The sequence below is a fragment of the Rhineura floridana genome, chromosome 5 (assembly GCF_030035675.1).
Source record: "Rhineura floridana isolate rRhiFlo1 chromosome 5, rRhiFlo1.hap2, whole genome shotgun sequence".
Taxonomy (NCBI): Eukaryota; Metazoa; Chordata; class Lepidosauria; order Squamata; family Rhineuridae; genus Rhineura; species Rhineura floridana.
Genome location: NC_084484.1, coordinates 91,010,373 through 91,030,160, shown reverse-complemented (window position 1 = coordinate 91,030,160; position 19,788 = coordinate 91,010,373). Strand labels below are relative to the sequence as shown.

The 19,788-nt window shown below is 43.7% G+C and overlaps 2 protein-coding genes across 10 annotated transcripts in view; both read left to right on the top strand.

The window, feature by feature from the left end:
* The first annotated feature begins 315 nt into the window (after positions 1-315).
* MED14 (mediator complex subunit 14) overlaps positions 316-19,788 on the top strand; it is an 84,375-nt gene continuing 64,902 nt past the window's right edge. For 4 of the 7 annotated variants that reach the window (XM_061627460.1, XM_061627458.1, XM_061627461.1 and 1 more), the window contains exons 1-5: positions 317-1,132; positions 2,918-2,944; positions 5,775-5,880; positions 9,012-9,185; positions 10,476-10,605. In XM_061627460.1, the coding sequence (XP_061483444.1) occupies positions 951-1,132; positions 2,918-2,944; positions 5,775-5,880; positions 9,012-9,185; positions 10,476-10,605 (619 nt within the window). In that variant the 5' untranslated portion in view covers positions 317-950. Of the gene's footprint in view, positions 1,133-2,917; positions 2,945-5,774; positions 5,881-9,011; positions 9,186-10,475; positions 10,606-19,788 lie in introns of all 7 variants that reach the window. The other 3 variants (XM_061627457.1, XM_061627463.1, XM_061627462.1) reach the window with 3 other exon arrangements.
* LOC133385107 (uncharacterized) lies at positions 14,027-19,273 on the top strand. 3 transcript variants are annotated; one of them, XM_061627456.1, is made up of 3 exons: positions 14,027-15,824; positions 16,584-18,494; positions 19,129-19,273. In XM_061627456.1, the coding sequence occupies exons 1-2, from the start codon at positions 14,681-14,683 to the stop codon at positions 17,774-17,776; spliced, it is 2,337 nt and encodes a 778-aa protein (XP_061483440.1). In that variant the 5' UTR covers positions 14,027-14,680; the 3' UTR covers positions 17,777-18,494; positions 19,129-19,273. The 3 variants fall into 3 exon arrangements, with proteins under 3 accessions (XP_061483440.1, XP_061483438.1, XP_061483437.1); XM_061627454.1 differs by having other exon boundaries at positions 16,584-18,511; XM_061627453.1 differs by having other exon boundaries at positions 16,584-18,511; positions 19,100-19,273.

The following is a 19,788-nucleotide window of genomic DNA, read 5'->3' as shown; positions in this document are numbered from 1 at the left end:
GCACAAGGCTGGGTTGGGTGGCATATTGGTTTTATGTAGTTAATATTTATAACCTACTTTTTCATTAAAATAATATTCAAAGCGGCATACACTAAAAATGATTCGGTATAACAAAACATAGCAATAAAATCACACGTTCACTTAAAAAAAAACCCTGTAGAAACAATTTAAGTAGGTTGAACTTTGCTGTAACCTTGAGAGTGTTTTGTATGGGGAATTTCTGGACGGAAATTCGAAAACACTCTCAGCCTATCTCCATCCAGCCTGCAATATTAAAGTGGGCTATATTAAGAAGCCTATCGTTAAGCAACTCTCAGCCACAGCAGGCCTCTTCCTCTGCAATATGAGGCTCAAGAACTGCATTGGCATCTTCTCTCCGTATGTGAAAACTGGATCGGGTCAGAAGGCTGAAGGTGTTTCTAGATACTTTATTTGACTCAGAACTGGAGCGTACTTTCGTAGTAATAGCTGTGTCAGAAAGAGCATTAACTGTTGTCTTTGCTGCTACTGTTTGCTTCTTCATGAACAAATTGCTGTCTAATATTAAAATTTAGGATTTCGCCATTTACCATAAACAGTTATTTCTTCCTTCAGGAGGCCAAAAATGGCGTTCAAAGTGAACCCGGAAGCTTGTAACCTTTTGTGAGTCTACCCATCACAAGCATATTATAAGATGGGGAAGTCTATGATCCATGTAAGGTACCGGAAGGAGTGTATTTCCTGTCCGTCGCTATCCTTCGATCACTTCCGGTGTGGTGTCCGCGCCCAGCAATGGTAGTGGCAGCCGTAGCAGCGATGGCGCTCGCTGAGTAAAGAAATGCGTTGTGAGCACTGCTATTTCTGCTAGTCTGCATTCCTGCCGTCGCCAGTGGGCCTACCGCGCGGCAGCGTGGGGGGAAAGACTCTGACGACTCGTTCTCGTTGGTCGGCTGGCTTCTGCCGTTGTAACGATGGCGCCGGTGCAGCTGGAAAGCCACCAGCTGGTACCCGCCGGAGGTGGGCCCACCTCGGCCCCGGCTCCACCGCCTCCAGGAACAGCGGCAACAGCCACCAGTCCCGGCTACCGACTCAGTACTCTCATCGATTTTCTGTTACATCGCACTTATGCGGAGCTCACCGTTTTGGCCGACCTGTAAGTGACAGGGGGCGTGGACCCATCCCCATCTCTTTTTCCTCTAAAAATCTCCGAGCAATGGTTTACTCTCCGACAGGCCACTGTTAGCACACCTTTGCTTATGTAACACCTCTTACTCCTCTGCCCCCCGCGCTGCCCTCTTTGTTTGTGGTTTGTTAAATGTTCTGAGAAAGACGATGGGGGTGGTGTAGAAGCCTGATCTGGTGGCTTGACGTTTGTGTTGAGACTTTGTAATAAGCTCCTGTTGCATAGCTGGTACATCTATAGCAGCATACATTATGTGTCTGCTTCATTGTGGCCCTTTAAAATAACTTTCCATTGATTTAGTGATGTTCTCTGTACCACTGCAGAGACGGACAGAGCAACGCCCCTGATTTTGGCAAGGAAAGTGGATGAATGTGACTTTTTGTGGCCTATGGAGTATTCATTGTATGTAACAACCCTGGTAATTAATAAGAGGCTCGGTTGGATGAGATTTTTAATCATAGATAAGTATCTTGCTGAAGATTGTTGCACTAATATATCCACATCAATTTTTCATGAATTAGGTGGTTAAGAAAGCTATTGTCAAGATAAAGCAATTTATTTCTATACACATGCACTCATACATATAAACTATATCTATAGTCATATCCCAAACAACTTAATCTGAAGTAATTGCATTTTAGTTAAGCTCTTCTGCTTTCAGTGGGGCTAAATGACTTCAAAACATGTTTACTCTGCCATAACTGTATCATATCACTAACAATGTAGGGCTATCTACAAAAATATATCTAAATCTGTTGTAAGTGGGATAGTGTTTTATTATTTTACTGTTATTTAATGGTTTAGCCAGAAAATATAACAGACCATTTTATTTTACCGTAAACTGATATATATAAATACACCCAGAATTAACAGTGATTAATGTTGTGACTAAGCTTGTTGAAACATCACAATAGCAAAATGTTTTTGGTAATAGCAGAGACACAGGATATGGAAATCTGAAATTGAATGACTTCTGGTTCACACTTTATAATGTCAAGTCACTTGCATTTGCACTATCAATTTCTCTTGGGAAACGTTTGGGGAAATAGTTGTTTTCAAATATTTGGACACATACTAGACATTAGTTGATTATCTGTGTGAAGATGCATGAAATGGAAATAAACTGCCTTCAAGTCGATTCTGACTTATGGCAACCCTATGAATAGAGTTTTCATGGTAAGAGGTATCTCAGAGGGGGCTTACCATTGCCTTCCTCTAAGTCTGAGAGCCAGTGACTGGCCCAAGGTCACCCAGTGAGCTTCATGGCTGTGTGGGGATTCGAACCCTGGTCTCCCAGGTTGTAGTCCAACACCTTAACCACTACAACACACTGGCTGTATGTGAAGATGCATATCCCGACTTAAAATGTTCCCCATAGGGAATACTAATGCTCATATGGCAAACAACCTGCCACCATAAAAGTGTGAACTGTCATACTACTTTCAGCATCCTAGCTTCCTGTCTTATGAAACTCTTTGCATCCTAAAGAGTGCAAATACAAGCATTAATTAATATAAACAAACCCTTAATTCAGAAGAGAAACTCCAAATATCAAGCTTAAAAGTCACAAAATATTAAGCTCAAAATAAAGTGGTGTGCAAGTGCATTGTGGATATAGTTCATTATGTCACATATGCATGACTGAGGCTTGGTGCAATGTGGAACTTTTTGTAGTCTATAGTTTAATGTTTTTGCAGTCTTTGCCCTAACATAATATTTTGTTCTTTTTACCACAACCCCCAAAAACCCAAACAGATTGCCAAGAAAAACAGATATGGAAAGGTGAGTAATGACAGTTGAGGAGGATTTGCAATGAATTTCATGAAATTTAAGTATTGAATCACTGGACCAAATGTTTTCTTCATTTAGCTTTACCTGAGTTAAAAGTAATGGAATTATTGTACTTCAGAATAATATTGTATTTCAATTTGCTGAGTGCATAGTTTGAAACTCAAAACATGTTGGGCTGGTTTACATGTAATGCCAAACCATGATTTGGTTCTAAAAGAATGAGCCTTGTGGTTGTGTGCTCCATTCTTGCCCAGTGCTGTAGTAATTTGCCACTGCATTCCAATCAGAAAAGTATGGTTTCTGCTTGCCCTTCAAATCAGAACTGTTGAATTATGACTTGCCATATGAAACTCCAAACTACTGCAGAGGAAAATAATATGCAAATAAAGGGCTAATATCTGCAGTGATGTGGGTTTTCAGGAAAAAATTCTGGTGCCCTCAAGAGTTACCTAATTTAGCATGTTTATTTTACTTCTATCAGTAAACAAAGGTAATAACTTTGAGGCTTGTCCAACACCCTATTTGTAACTGACATCCATTCATTGTTACTAATGAAACAGTGTGATGTGGCTGCAAAAAAGGCAAATGCTATTTTAGACTTCATTAACAGAAGTATAGATTGCAAATCGCGTGAAGTATTGGTTCCCCTCTGTTGGGCACTGGTTAGGCCTCATCTTGAGTACTGTGTCCAGTTCTGGACACCACACTTTAAGAAGGATGCAGACAAACTGGAACAGGTTCAGAGGAGGGCAGTGAGGAATGATCAGGGAATTAAAAACAAAGCCCTATGAGGAGAGATTAAAAGAACTGGGCATGTTTAGCCTTGAGAAGAGAAGACCGAGGGAAGATGTGATAGCACTTTTCAAGGTTGCCACACAGAGGAGGGCCAGGATCTCTTCTCAATCATCGCAGAGTGCAGGACACGAAATAATGAGCTCAAGTTGCAGGAAGCCAGATTTTGACTGAACATCAGGAAAAACTTCCTAACTGTTACAGCAGTGGAACAATGGAACCAATTACGTAGGGGAGTGGTGAGCTCTCCAACACTGGAGGCATTCAAGAGACAGCTGGACAGCCACCTATTGGATATGCTTTAATTTGGATTCCTGCATTGAGCACGGATTGGACTTGATGGCCTTATAGCCCCCTTCCAACTCTACTATTCTATGAAATGGAAAATTTTCTACTCCACGTCACTGAATATCTGGAAGATTCACATAATAATAGAAACTTTTTCCTGGCAGTAAATTTGAAGTCAGGTTTTCAAATCCAGAAGCCATTTCTCAGTTTTCTACACTTTAGCTATGGAAGGCATGTGATAGGTAATAACTTGGTTGAATTTGTTTTGAATTAATGGCCTTGTGCATGTCATGGTTAAGAATCATTTCTGAATACTAAATGTTGGTCACAATGTAAAACCATCCTTTAAAGTGGGGTGCTAGCCATAACGTTATTAACCATAGATCAGTGATATATTTGCACAAAGCATGGTTAAGGCAATTTCTCCATCTTTTTAGTCTCTCTGCTTATAAGGTGACAAATAGTGTAGGTCTTACTGGTGTCTCACTAAAAACAGCTGTTGGGGACAGAACTAATCTTGGCAAAATAACCGTATTAACCAAAATAACCATATTAACTTTTATATCTGGCATATAAACCATAGTGTTAGGTCAGTATTAGGCTATAGTATTCTCTGCCCATGTTCACTTGTATTCTTTGCTCTATGATAGTAAGCTCTAATTTTGAGATGTCTATCACACAGTTAAAACCCTTTAGCTGTGTTAAGGCATTTGCCGGAACACGTGAAACGGGGGCGGGGCGAGGAGGGTGCATTCAAGCTATCTCCCCCCCCCCCATCCCCAGGCTGTCACTGTGAATACTTATCATTAACTGTAACTCTGTTTTGAAGTGTGTTTCCTGCTTTTTTTAATGTAGCTGCTTTAGGGGATGTTTTAATTAACTAGCCTGCTATCCTTCACTGAAAATTAATGCTTGCGGTAATGCTCTGGAAAAACTGGGTTGTGATTAATTTCACAGATCTCCTACATGTTATATTTTATTTGATGAAATTTACTAATTACTGTCCTGTTTTTTTAAAAATAGCAATCTATAGTTAATAAAATTAAATAGTTCAGCCAATACAAAAGCAGTGTCAACAAAATGCAAAGCAACATTACACATTTAAACATCTTAAAAGGCAACAGAAAATAAAACAAAATTTTACTTTTTACTTAACTACTAATAATGAAGTGGCCTGGGAGGCTTCCTGGAAAGCAGGCTCAAGAGCTGCGCTGTCACTGAGAAACGCCTTGTTTTGTAAGCCCCACAAGAGGTTACTTCATGCACTAGAAGGAGCTTGAATAATGATTGTGCACTGTCCAGAGAGGCAGGTATAGCAAATGCTTCTTTGAAGGATAAGAACATCAGTGGCTGCTAGTCATGATGGATAGATACCAGTCCTGCTTGTGGGCTTCCTATAGGCCATTGGTGGGGTACCAATTTTGGCAGTTGCAGCAAAACAAAAAATTAATGGTGGTAATAAAATAAAGGAGAAGAGACTGTGCATGTGAGAGTGTATGTAACAGTGTGTGGTTGTCTCTCTCATCACTAGCATACAGCTCCCAGAGGGTGAATGCAGTGAATGCAGCCCTTGGGCCAAAATTAGATATTTGATGTATCTGATTGCAGTGTTGGTCTAGTATAACGTTCTACATCTGGAATAACTCTTGGCATGTCTGATTCTAACATTTAATGTGCTGGAATTTCCCCCCCAAAATAGCTGAACTACAGATTTTCTAATGCAATCTGTTTTTCCCCCCAGAAAAATAGAAATAGTTCAGTTTGCAAGTCGCACGCGGCAGCTGTTTGTCCGATTGTTAGCCTTGGTAAAATGGGCAAATAATGCTGGAAAGGTGGAAAAATGTGCGGTAAGCTTCATATAATTCATGAATTCCCAAATGAAATTAACAGGGGTAGGGGTTGGTTTCTGTATTCTACCCAGCTGAGAGAATATTTACTGACATTCTAGATGTTACCATATAATGGTCATAAATTACAAAAATATTTTCAGCAAAAAGTTACGGTTCTGTTTCCTTTAAAATTCAGTGACTACCTGCCTCTTGAAAAACTTGCCTACAACTGGAGTGGAGCTAGAAATATCTGAAAAACAGCCTGTGCATGATTTTATTCTTTTAAAAAGTCAGCTTTCAGACTGTGTAATTCTGCAATTAGTTACAAAATAATGTAAAATAGAAAATTACAGCTAATGAAACATAGTGTTAAACATAGCGTTAAACAAAATTCCATATCATGATGTAGATTTGTATTAAATGGTGGCATGCATGAGTTATTGAATGTCTGGATATGACGTATGTAATACTAGTGGTATCTTATTGTCAGCAATTGTTTCTGTCCAAGGCACTTCCTAAATCTATGTACCTTTAGTACAGGAGTGAGGAATCTTTTGAGGCTTAGAATATAGGCTTCTTTCTCAAACTTCTGGCAGTGGTGGAGGGCCGGGAGCGGGGAATTGAAGGGGAGAAATAAACTTTTAAAATGTAGTCTTCTTTCTGGGAACTGGTGCATACAGCCAATACAGGATTTAACCCTGTCCTCCCACCCATCACCTGATGTTATCAGTGATATCAGCTGATGGGTGAGTGAGCGGGCATGGTTGGTGGAAAATGGCCTTGCAGGCCAAATCGGACCCCCTGGTGGGCCAAGATTGGCTGCAGTGTGGAGGTTCAGCCCCTGTACTTTAGTTTGCTACTGTATTAGTGCAATTCATGGAATACTTAAACTGACTTGGTACCTTTTGAAGGCAACAGAAATATGTTATTTTAAGTAAATGCATTCTGCCTAAGTGACTTCTGAATCTTTACCATGATCTCTTAAGCTTTTCTAGTTTCAGATTAATAATTTATATATTTTGCAAAGAATGTAGCCTGATCACGCTTTTCTCTCTGACCTCACCCTCTCTTCACCCTATGAGCTGAGTATCATACTTTTCCCCCCACTCCTTGCCCAGCCCTTTCTGGCTCTTTTAACAGCTAGAAAGCACATCAGGTGGGTAAACTGGACTTTTGCCTGTAGAAGGTCTGTTTCCTTTGGAAGCAGGTCAGAGTGGTCTCATTGTGGGGTTCCCCATCTTTCTGACTGTCTTGAGTAAGTAGGCCTGTCATCTTTCCCACTATATGACACTGCTTTTTATATTTCTTGGGTAAGTCAATCCATACATGCAAATATGCTGTTTTGGAGTGGCCATATCACAAGAGGACCACCCACATGTTGATCCGCTGGGCATATGCCCCTCTTTTCGTCTTCTTTCCTTTTGATTTCCTTTTATGTTACTTCCAGAGCTATTCTTCCAAGTTGCCTCTCAAACGCATGCTCTTTTCCTCCTAGCAGTTGCAGATCCTTAAAAGAGTCATGATCATATATGTTTTTGAAAAGTTCACTTTATGCTTAATGGCAATTTATTTTGTAGCCATATACAGTGCCTTCCAAAATAATTCAGACCCCTGACCAATGCTCTTATATTACTGAATTATGAATGGTACATTGTAATTTCGTTCTGTATGATATTTTATTTTGAAACACTAAAACTCAAAATCAATTATTGTAAGGTGACATTGGTTTTATGTTGGGAAATGTTAGTAAGAAACAAACAACTGAAACATGTTGCTTGCATAAGTATGGGCCCCTACATGTTAATATTTGGTAGAGCCACCTTTCGCTGCAATAACAGCTTTAAGTCTTTTGTGGTAGGTATGTAGCAGCTTTGCACACACTGTCAGAGGGATTTTGGCCCATTCTTCTTGGCAGATTTGCTCCAGGTCATTCTGGTTGGTTGGACGTCACTTGTGGACCGCAATTTTCAAAGAGCGCCACAGATTCTCAATGGGATTGAGATCAGAACTTTGACTGGACCACTGTAGGATATTCACCTTTTTGTTTTTGAGCCACTCCAGTATTGCTTTGGCCTTGTGCTTGGGATCATTGTCCTGCTGAAAAGTGAATTTCCTCCCAAGCTTCAGTTTTTTAGTGGACTGAAGCAGGTCCCCTTGCAGTATTTCCCTGTGTTTTGGTCCATCCATTCTTCCTTCAGTTTTAACAAGATGCCCAGTCCCAACGCAACTGGGGCACTCTCATGCTTTCTGGCAAACTCTAGATGTGCTTTCAGTTGGTACTTTTTGATTAACAGCTTCTTTCTTGCCACCCTCTCATACAAGCTAGTGTTATGCAGAGCTCTTGATATGGTTGACTGGTGCACCATTACTCCACTCCCAGGCACTGAACTCTGTAGCTTCTTCAAAGTGATTGTTGGCCTCCCTGTAGCTTCTCTCACAAGTCTCCTTGTTTGAGTGCTGAATTTTGAGGGATGGCCTTTTCTTGGCTGTGCCTGGGTGGTGTGATGCAGCTTCCACTTCCTGATTCTTGACTAATGGTGCTCACTGGGCTATCCAAACACTTGGATATTAGTTTGTACCCTTTTCCTAATCTATGCATTTGTATTACATTATTTCTCACTTCTGTAGAATGCTCTTTGGTCTTCATTTTCCTTCAGATCCACAGCCTGACCAATGATCCTTCAACAGTGGGGGTTTTATCCTGACAATGTGACAGCAACTTAAATGGCTTACAGGTGGAGGTAGGGTAATGGTAAGGTAATTGTGTCCTCGATAGGGAAACTTCTTTCATCTTGTAAACTGGGAGTTTCCACAGGGGTTGAATACTTATGCAAGCAACATGTTCCAGTTTTTTATGTTTCTTACAAACATTTCCCAACATAAAATGAATGTCACCTTAAAATAATTGATTCTGAGTTTCAATGTTTCAAAATAAAATACACAGGATGAAATTACAATGTACCATTTGTAATTCAGTAATATGAGAGCATTGGTCAGGGGTCTGAATACTATTGCAAGGCATTGCGTATATTTCACCAACAACAGTGGCATTTTGAATAGGAGGCATATAAATGGCTGGCTTTTACATAGGAACTTGGATGTCGGTGAAGAATTTGAAAGGGATTTATGCATATCTCTATATTTTACAGATGATATCTAGTTTTCTTGATCAACAAGCTATTCTGTTCGTTGACACTGCTGATCGTTTAGCATCACTAGCCAGAGATGCTTTGGTTCATGCTCGGCTGCCCAGCTTTGCCATTCCATATGCTATTGATGTACTGACAACTGGGTCATATCCAAGGCTGCCAACATGTATACGGGTAAATTGCTCTATAATGTAGTAAAAATAATGACTGGCTTAGATGTCTGGCACAGTTTGCTTACACAGGGACAATTTTTCTTCTCAGCCTAGTTGTATTTGCTAAAAGACTTGTGATTAAAATAACTTATGCTTAATTCTTCTAATTGACCTAAGACACGTTAGTTGGATGAACCATCATCAGATATGATTCTCTCAATTTGTTGTGTATTTTTAAAAAACTTTTTGTTTTGAGATTTTTAGAATTGCAGTTAAAAAGTATAACCTTCACCCCATTGCTCACCCTTTGAAGGTTAAAATTTCCAGATTTCTTTGGTACAGATGATAGGTTTATTTAAGACACTTGTGTGTATGTTTGGATTATTCCTGAAAACAGGGTTAAGTTCCAGATAAGTAATTGGGGGCCACCAATCTACCATGATGTGGTCTACTTCCCGGCCACTTTCACATCAGACATTTCTTCCACTGTATTACACTTTAAACAGTCATGGCTTCCCCCAAAGAATCCTGGAAGTGTAGTTTGTGAAGGATGCTGAGAGTTGTTAGGAAATCCCCAATTCCTCTCACAGAATTACAATTGCCAGAGTTCTCTGAGAAGAGGGACTGACTGTTAAACCATTCTGAAAATTGTGTCTCTCTGAGGGGAATGGGAGGGTCTCTTACTAACTCTCAGCATCCTTTATAAACTTCCCTTCCCAGGATTCTTTGGGGAAAGCCATGACTGTTTAAAGTGGAATAATAGTGGAATAAATGCCTGGTGTGAATGTGGTCCCTGTCTCCGTTGCTGACTTTGGATTTGCTGTGTTAACTTGTCTATGTTCAGATCCCCCCCTTTTTTTTTGCATCCAGTCACTTTCTGTCAGTGGCTCAACATATTTCTACTTGCATTTGTGTATTTTAACAGTGAAGGCCAAACAACATTGTGTTCTGCTATCCAAAAGCATGTGCTCAATCTTAACATCTGCAGGCTCTTAAGAATGTTTGTGCAGCCTTTTCTACTAAAGTCCACAGGCTTTGTGGCTTCAGTTCTAAAAGCTATTGATATGCCATAGGTCTAAACTTTTCAAAGAAAAGAGTATGGAAAATCCATGAGATGTTGAAAGTCCTTGAGATGTTGAAAGTCCTTTGCATGAGCCCAGTCCACTGTGGATCTATAACATCGTTAGGCATGGCCATTGTTGAACAGTAACATGGAACATGTCTCACTGCTTATTCATGTTTACTGAATAGTTGCAAGAAATTCAAAATAACTTAAATTAGTATGAAAAAACACATCTGTAACTTCTTACAGGATAAAATAATTCCTCCCGACCCAATAACAAAAACTGAGAAACAAACAACACTGCATCAATTAAACCAGATTCTTCGTCACCGGCTGGTGACAACAGATCTTCCTCCACAGTTGGCAAATCTTACAATTGGTAAGTAATTAAACTTATTCTTTTACTATTTTACTTCTGGGTAATTAAAATGTTGAATATAGATTTAAATAAAATATGGTGCTAACGCCAATGGATAACTTAAAAGGAATCTCTGAAATGTCTTAATTGCACTTAAACACCCAGAAAGATAAATAATTATTGCTAGACGTATGGGAATCTTTTCTGTCTCTGCCTTCCTCCAAAATTCTGTCTTAAGAAATGTATCTTTCCTTACAATAATTCATTTGCATAGTTTTCTTTTTACAATAAAAAAGATAGAGGGTAGAGTAGGAATTGTGGATCACCAGGGTTAAATGGTATGACAGGTGGACAAAAGTTGTTTAATCAAAGCAAAGGAGCCTTATTCTGTATTTTAATTTTTAAAATATATTTATATACCACTTAATACTTAAGATAGTCTCTAAGCGGTTTACAAAATAATACTGTATATATAAAACAATGAAAATGAGAAACTCCAACATAGTACAATGCAATGTAATATTAAACAAAACTACAGTACAATAAAATCGTTAAAAAAACAAAATGTAGCAGCACATTTTGAGACATCTTTAGTGGTTGGGGACCCTTCCCTCTTCAACCTCCCTCATGTCGAGGCACATCCTAACTTACAAAATACTATATATCACATCCAAATTCTGCCTTGCGTCTACACAAATCACGCAATACATACTACACATCTCATTCTACACTCACATCTTACGCACATCCACCAACACACACAAATGATCCACCCAATTACTCCAGTATCTGCCACTCAGTCATCAACCACTATCACCAGTCACTCCTTCCACTCAACAAAAATGTACTGCAAAAATACCAAGGAGACAAACCAGTCACTGACAGAACTGTATAAATGACAGTGCATATTGCCACCCATCAATCACATAGATACACTATTCCTGACAGCAATCTGGCTCTCACCCAGGTTGCTGTCTCCCACCCAAGCCTCTCACCCTCCCTGGTATCCCTTCCTCTTACCAAGGAATTTCCTCAGACAATTCAACCCATACAAGAGGCACTCTAAAAAAAATTAAAGGAGGGCACTCTCATCACAACCCCAACCCTCTTTGCCTTAGCAGTGCTGGTCTTGTAGTTCTTTGGCTGGATGGCAGTAATCATCAGCTGGTTCCACTCACTTCTTCCACAGCCCCAACAAGACAACACCCAGGACAAGCAGGACTATCAGGGAGTGAGGACAGAGCATCTTGTCTCTCTCTCCCCAATCCCCTGCTTCTTAACCACCCGTTCTGTTACTCGGGGAAATACTCTTCACATTTTACATCAGTAAACAGAGGCTGAAATACAGTACTACAGATAGAGTCCAGAAACTTGCACCACTAATTTCACCAAACTAGAAAGATTTTTGACTCCCCCCCCCCAAAAAAAAAACTATATGGTAAAGTGTTGTTGAAAGACCAGGAAGTTTCAAGGGTAGTTTCAGATGTTTAATGCATGGGGTTGCTGTTTACCCAAAGGGCCCACTAGGGTGTGACTGAAGAAGCTCTTTGGAGAATGATCTGCAGCTTTTTGAGTGTTGGTACCCAACATGCACATTATCTACCCTGCCTATTGTTTATTTAGAGCAGGGATAGAGAACCTGCTGGACTACAGCTCCCTTCATCTCTGACAATTGGCAATGTTGGCTAGGGCTGGTGAGAATTGGAGTTGAACAACATTTGGACTCCACCTGTGGTTCCCCACCTCTGATTTGTGGTTTAATTTCTGCTCAGCACCATGGGCTTTCTGTCTAATCATCCATACCATTCAGCATGTAAATGAAGCTGTTGGGAGGGAGGCCATCAATATCCTGACACAAACTCCACTTTTTCTTTTTATTGAATCCAGTTGTTGTAGTAGCATTCTTGAATTTTCTTTTTAGAGGCTGTCTTGAGCTGTATGAGAACAAACAAATTAAAATGACTCTAGATAAAACAATTGTTAATGGCCTCTGTGACCTGACAAAGTTGGGAATCCCTGTATCTTGCTGGAGGATCAGGTTAATAGTCTGTGTGCATTCTTGGATCCAGGTGTGCTCCTGGATATCCAGGTGGCAGATGTGGCCAGGAGTGGTGTTGTCTGCTGCATTCTTTCTTGGAGGACAGACATTTTCCCTATGAGTCCGGCCATCACAACGGGTTTTAGCTCCACCTATCGTGCGAAGGCAAGAATGTCTTTGAAGTCAAGACTAGGGGCGTCAGGCCCCTCCCACTCTCCAGTTCATTCTTGCCTTCGTACGAACAAGATTGAGATTTATATAGCGTAGCATTTAGCTGAGTTCTTTCTGGTGTTTGTTTGTGTGTTTGTCTGACAGGATGCGGAGGTATTGTTTCTTGTGTGTCTCCCAAGTGTCCTCCTCCCCTCCGTCTTCTGTTTAACTGCGTTTAACTGCTTATCCGATTTCTGGGGACTTTTCTTGGGGAACTTTTTCCCTTGCCTGGGCAGTTTATTTCCTCTGTTGGATTACTCCCCAGCTCTTAGAGAGACCGCGGCTGCAGATTCTCTTCGTCCTTTCGCCCCTTTTTTAAAGTTTTTCTTCTTCTCCTGGGCTCTGCCGCTTCCCTCGGGAGCTTGCGGCTGCTAGCGGCTTGCCTTGCTGGGCTGCATTTAGCCGCGCTCCGTGAAGCTCTCAGAAAAACCGCGGCTGCGGTTCTTCTGATCTCAGCGGGAGCTTGCGGCTGCGGCTCCCGGCGTTACCCCGTCACCTTTTTTAGCCTGCCCGGGTCCGATCTCGCCCCCTGAAGCCGGCGGCTGCGGATCTCTCATTAGCGCTTTTACTTGAGCTCACCCTCGCTCCGTGGCTTTAATTTTCCCACCGTGAAGAGCTTTGCAGACGGCGGCGGCGGCTGCCTTTTCCCTCCTGCCTGTTTCCTCCTTGGGGTTTTTTAGAGCCGCTAGTACGGCTATCGGCCCTGCGGCTCCTCCGGCGAGACTGTGCGGGGCAGCCCTTTCCCCAGTTCGTTTCCAGACGGCCGCCATTGCTCCTTCTCTCTCCGCCATTTTTGTTCATTTTTTCCCGCTCTTTTTTCTGGGCGCCATTTTTTGAATTCAAATTTCCCGCCTTTTTTGTTACCCTTATTAACCATCGGATACCTCCCCTGCAGGCTATCTATCCGTATGTGTGTTGTATACGTGCTGCAGACAGGCTCACACAGGGCTGATTTACACACAATTTTACTGTGGCTGTAATCCTAGTGGCTGGATTATATTATCAAGGCTGGAGCTCCAATCCTAGTGGGCTGGATTATTTTATCAAGGCTGGAGCTTTAATCCTAGTGGCTGGATTGTATTCTCAAGGCTGGAGCTTTAATCCTAGTGGCTGGATTGTATTATCAAGGCTGGAGCTTTACTATTAGTGGCTGATTTGTACTAAATCTGATTTATATTGGTCCTGCCCCCTCTGAGGTCGTGAACCAAACCTGTAACCCAGCCTACAGCACTAATCTGAGTGTACCAACTCTAAAACAGCCTATATTACATTAACGCTGATACCTCAGTGCATTCTGCCCCCTCTGTGGCAGTGCACTTCGCCATCTGCCAGTGTATCCTACCCCCTCCATGGTAGTACGCTGTGCCAGTTCGGGTCTTTACATTCTGCCCCCTCCGTGGCAGTGTACTGCACCCAAGTTAATATAAGATGGCAGAACAGCCAGGCATGCCGCCATCAACCCATATGGTGCCAGATCAGCCAGGCATGCCACAATCAGCCAAGCCACAACATCCTAACATGACTAAGACCAGACATACCAAAGCACTGGCTAAGACAAAACATCTTTCCAGCCATAGTAAACCAAAGCGCCCAAGTTATGTCTCTGTGCCAACCACCACCACAGCACAGGCACACATAAGCGATATTATCCATTCTCCTGCTGCTGCCTCTGACGAGGAAGAGTTTGTTGGCTTTCCCCCGTGTTCGCCTAACGAACCTCCCTCCGTTTTACCGCCCCAAACATCTGTTCCAATAGTTCCTCAGGCACATACATCTGCCACATCCGGTCTGCAGCTGTCTCCTGATTTCCTCTCCCAACTTCAAGCCATGCTGGCATGTTTCACCTAAATGCAATCACTACCACAAGTTCCTGCCATACCTCCACTCAACATGGACCAACGTGCGTGCCATGAAGCTCATTCTTCCGGATCACCAGATCCCTTTGATGTAGCCAGAGGCAGATGTTCGGACGAAGTCTCGTATGCGGAGGAGTCAACTTTCACTGACCATGTTGAAGGAGACGACTGGAGCGACTATTCAGATCATGAGGAGGATACATCGTATTGCTTGTTTAATACCTCAGACTATCAGCCGCTAGCACGCAGGGTAGTTAATACCCTTGGTCTCCAGTCTGCGCCTTCAACTTCGTCCGCCCCAGCTATCAAAGGGGCCAAGGTCCTCAAATCCCCTGCACCTACTGAACACTACATCCCGGTGCCGGACCCAATTGCCAAATTAGCCTCTGAAGAATGGGCCCATCCACTCAAAGCTCGACGCTTCAAGAACCTGGCTGACAGACTTTACGCCCTAGCCCCGGACTTTGCCACCAAATTAGATGTCCCTGGCATAGATGAACCAATCGCTCGCCTCGTTTCACGATCGCTTTTGCCCAGGGAAGGGGAATCCCACCTAAAAGACACTACTGAGCGACAAATAGACTTTGCCCTCCGCAAGAATCACGAGGCCACTGCCCTAGCCATGCGTGCCTCCGCTTCAGCCTCCATCTTCTCCAGAGCATCTATGATGTGGCTGGATGACCTTCTAGAGGATGCTAACCCTGATCCTGTCACCCTCAGAAGAGCACTATTGAAATTGTGTAAGACAGCAGCTTTTGTGGCCGATGCCACTTTGGATGCCACTCAATTAGGGGCACGAGCCATGACGGCTCAAATAGTCGCTCGTCGCACCCTCTGGCTTCGCCACTGGCAAGCTGATTCAGCGGCCAGATTGAATCTGTCCAGGGCTCCTTACTCCGGATCTCTACTCTTCGGCGAGGAAGCTCTAAAGGCAGTGCTGGTTGATCCAAAAGACGCCCACAAACCGGTTCTGGCCTCAGTCAAGAACAGCGACCACAGGCCTTTCAGGCGATTTCCTTCATTCCGTTCTAACCAGCCCTTTCGAGGAACGCGGCCAGGAGGACGAGGCCGCGACTTCAGACCCTATGACCCCAACGCATTCAGGGGCTCCTGGAACCGACGCTTCCAGGGCAGAGGTCAGTACCAAGGGCGCAGGGGCAACTCATCGTCCTCATATAAGGGAGGCCCTCGCCTACGCAAGTAGTCTTAACGCCCTCCCCATAGGTGGCAGATTACTTAATTTTGGAGGTCGATGGCTGCGCCTTACTAAGGTCTCCTGGATCAGGGACCTTTTCAGTTATGGTTATACCATAGAGTTCTGGGCAACCCCATCAGACAGATTCCACCCGTCTCCTTGCCCAAGGGCACCAGCCAGGCACAACATTATGCAGACAGCTATACACCACCTCTTGGACATAGCGGCGATAGAGCCAGTTCCCACAACTGAGAGGTCGGAAGGGGTGTACTCCCTCCTATTTGCTGTGCCAAAACGAGATTCATCATGGAGGGCGGTATTGGACCTCAAGTTTGTCAACCGTTTTGTAACATATCGCAGGTTCAAAATGGAATCACTCCACTCCATTACAGAGAGTCTGCATGAAGGAGACTTCCTGGCTTCTATCGACCTTAAGGAAGCGTATCTCCATGTGCCCGTTTGCATAGCCCACAGAAAGTTTCTTCGGTTTGCCTTTGGCCACCAGCATTTTCAATATAGAGCGATGCCATTCGGCCTCTCCTCTGCTCCAAGAGTGTTTACCAAGGTGCTACTCATCCTAGTGGCTTACCTCCGGACCCAAGGGGTTCATATCTACCCACATTTGGATGATTTGCTAATACGGGCCAAGTCAGAGGAACTGGCTCATCATCATTTACTGATCACCCTCAATGTTTTGCAGGCCTACGGCTGGCTTGTCAACTTCGACAAAAGCCATCTCCAACCAACCCAATGCCTACTACATCTAGGGGCAATGTTGGACACCCTGCAGGCAATGGTTTTCTTGGCTCCAGATCACATCACTGCCATCACAAGCATCGCAAGGTCCCTGATGCAACAAACATCTGCAGACGTCATGCTTCTCGCCAGAGCGCTCGGGATGTTTATATCTACAATCCACATTGTGCCATGGGCTCGAGCCCACACTCGGCCCCTTCAATGGATTCTGTTGCCTTTTCAAAAAGACATTGCCAGCTCCAACCATCGCAAAGTTCGCTTGAGCCCCGCACTGCGCCTCTCCTTCCGCTGGTGGACCAAGGTTCAACACCTCTCCAAGGGCACGTCGTTCAGAGAACCCCGCAGAACCATTGTAACCACAGATGCCAGCCTCATAGGTTGGGGAGCCCACTGCAACTCCCAGTACGTTCAGGGGGTTTGGTCCAACACAGAGCAATCCCAAAGCATCAACTGGCTGGAACTAAAGGCTGTCCACTTAGCTCTATGTCATTTTCAGTCTCTGTTCCCTTTGCATCATGTGCTCATTCGAACAGACAACACGTGTGTAAAATCACATTTGAACAGACAGGGGGGCACCAGGTCTCGTCCTCTGCAGGACTTAGCCTCCCTCATCTTTGTCTGGGCAGAACAACATCTACAATCCCTGAAAGCAGAGCACCTCAGAGGGATTTGGAATGTGACAGCAGACTGGCTCAGCAGACAACAGGTCTTTCCGGGAGAATGGAAACTTCAGCCATTTTCCATCGTCTCCAGTGTCGGTTCGGCGCCCTCTCAGTCGACCTGTTTGCCTCCAGTCGCAATTGCCAGCTTCCCAGGTACTTTGCCCGATACCTGGACTCAACAGCAGAAGCAGTGGATGCTCTGACAACACCGTGGCCAGACGGTCTATTGTACGCCTTTCCTCCCATACCATTGTTAGCCAAAACCTTGAGGAAGGCGCGAACCGAAAGGGCACAGCTGGTTCTGATAGCACCATTTTGGCCACGCCGACCGTGGTTTTCAGATCTTCTGGCAATGTCAATGATGGATCCTTGGACACTTCCAGTAAGGCCAGACCTTTTATCCCAGGGTCCAGTACTGCACCAGGACCCTACTTGGTTCAATCTAACAGCGTGGCGTTTGAACGGGGACATTTGAGGTCAGCTGGACTGTCTGACGCTGTGATTGATATTATTTTGGCCTCGAGAAGACCATCTACCACCCGTATTTATCAACATACCTGGGTGGCTTTCTCCAAGTGGTGTCAGTCCCACCACCATGATCCATCCCAGGCCACTGTGCATCAGGTGCTCCAATTTCTCCATAGCGGCTTTATGATGGGACTTCGACCCAACACCCTACGTCGACATGCGTCCACTCTGTCGTCCATTCTCTCAGTGTCCTCCCCTGGAGATCATATTTCCTCACATCCGTTCATCAAACGTTTTTTGAGGGGAGTCACCCTACGCTCTCCGGCTGTTGTCCATCGGTTTCCCTCATGGAGTTTGCCGAAGGTTCTGCAGGCTTTGCAACGTCCTCCGTTTGAACCCATCAGGACTGTGCCTCTTCGTATACTGTCCTTCAAGGTCTTGTTCCTGATCGCAATCACATCTGCTAGACGAGTTTCGGAGTTGGGCGCATTGTCTTCCACTCGCCATCTCTGCGTCTTCCATAAGGACTCTGTTGTACTGAAAACTGATCCTTCCTTCCGTCCCAAGGTTGATTCAGTGTTCCATTGCAACCAGGACATTGTTTTGCCTTCCTTTTGCCCGAATCCTACCCATCCTCTCGAGAAGGCTTGGCATTCGTTGGATGTCCGGAGGGCTCTCAAGACCTACCTGTCTAGGACCCAGGATATACGGCGAACTGAGTCTCTGTATCCTTTCATCCAAGGTCTGTGGGGTATAAAGTTTCCAATCCTACCTTATCCCGTTGGTTAAGGGCATGTATTACTTTAGCATATGAGTCTCTGAAGCTGTCAGTTCCAGCTAGTATAACGGCTCATTCTACCAGGTCAGCTGCCGCTTCGGCTGCTTTTGCCACTAATGCTCCTGTTGCCGATATTTGTAGGGCTGCAGTCTGGTCTACCCCACACTCGTTTATAAGGCATTATAAAATTGATCGCTATGCCTCTGCTGACGCTTCTTTTGGCAGACGAGTGTTGCAACAGGTTCTTAATGACGATTAACACGTGGGTGGTCCCTCCCTGTTTGGGCTGCTGGGGTACATCCCGTTGTGATGGCCGGACTCATAGGGAAAATGGACCATTGGTCTCACCTGAAGGGTGATTTTCCTATGAGGACGGACATCACGACCCTCCCAGTTGGAGGATGACTATATATTTTCTAATGTGTTCTATATTACTGTTACGCTATTATATTTAAATTTAAAAGTGAAGTCAAGACTTCTAGTTCTGTTATACCGCTATGTTGGAGTCATGTTACTATGCATGGTACTATTGTGTTATTTTCCTGCTGCCAGGCCTGTTGGCCTTGTTCTTGTATTTTTAGATATCTCTCCTTAGACTCGCTGCGAATGAACTGGAGAGTGGGAGGGGCCTGACGCCCCTAGTCTTGACTTCAAAGACATTCTTGCCTTCGCACGATAGGTGGAGCTAAAACCCGTTGTGATGTCCGTCCTCATAGGAAAATCACCCTTCAGGTGAGACCAATGGTCCATTTTTGCTGTAATTAGCATGCTTTGTACTTCAGTTAAGCTTGTCTTAATTACTATAATGCACTGTTCTTCAACCTCGGGTTCCCAGATGTTGATGGTCTACAACTCCCATCATCCTGACCATTGGCCATGCTTTCTGGAGTTGTTGGGGTTTTTAGTCCAACATCTGGAGACCCAGGGTTGAAGGACAGTGCTGTAATACACTTTACATGGGGCTGGCTGCCCTTCAAACTAAGCCAGCCTGGGCTTCTGCTGGGAGGAAGAGCAGGATATAAATCAAATAATAAAACTAGTTTACATGCTTCAGCTGTTAAAAATGCAGCTGTCCTTCTTTTGATATGGTTAAGATGTTGGCCATGTGTGATACCTATTTTGTCTGAACTGCACTTTGTTCCAGGCTCGATTTAAGATGTTGGTTATTACCTTACAAGCCCTATACTAGTCTTAGCCAATGTGGTACCCTCCAGATGTTTCAACTACAACTCCCATTAGCC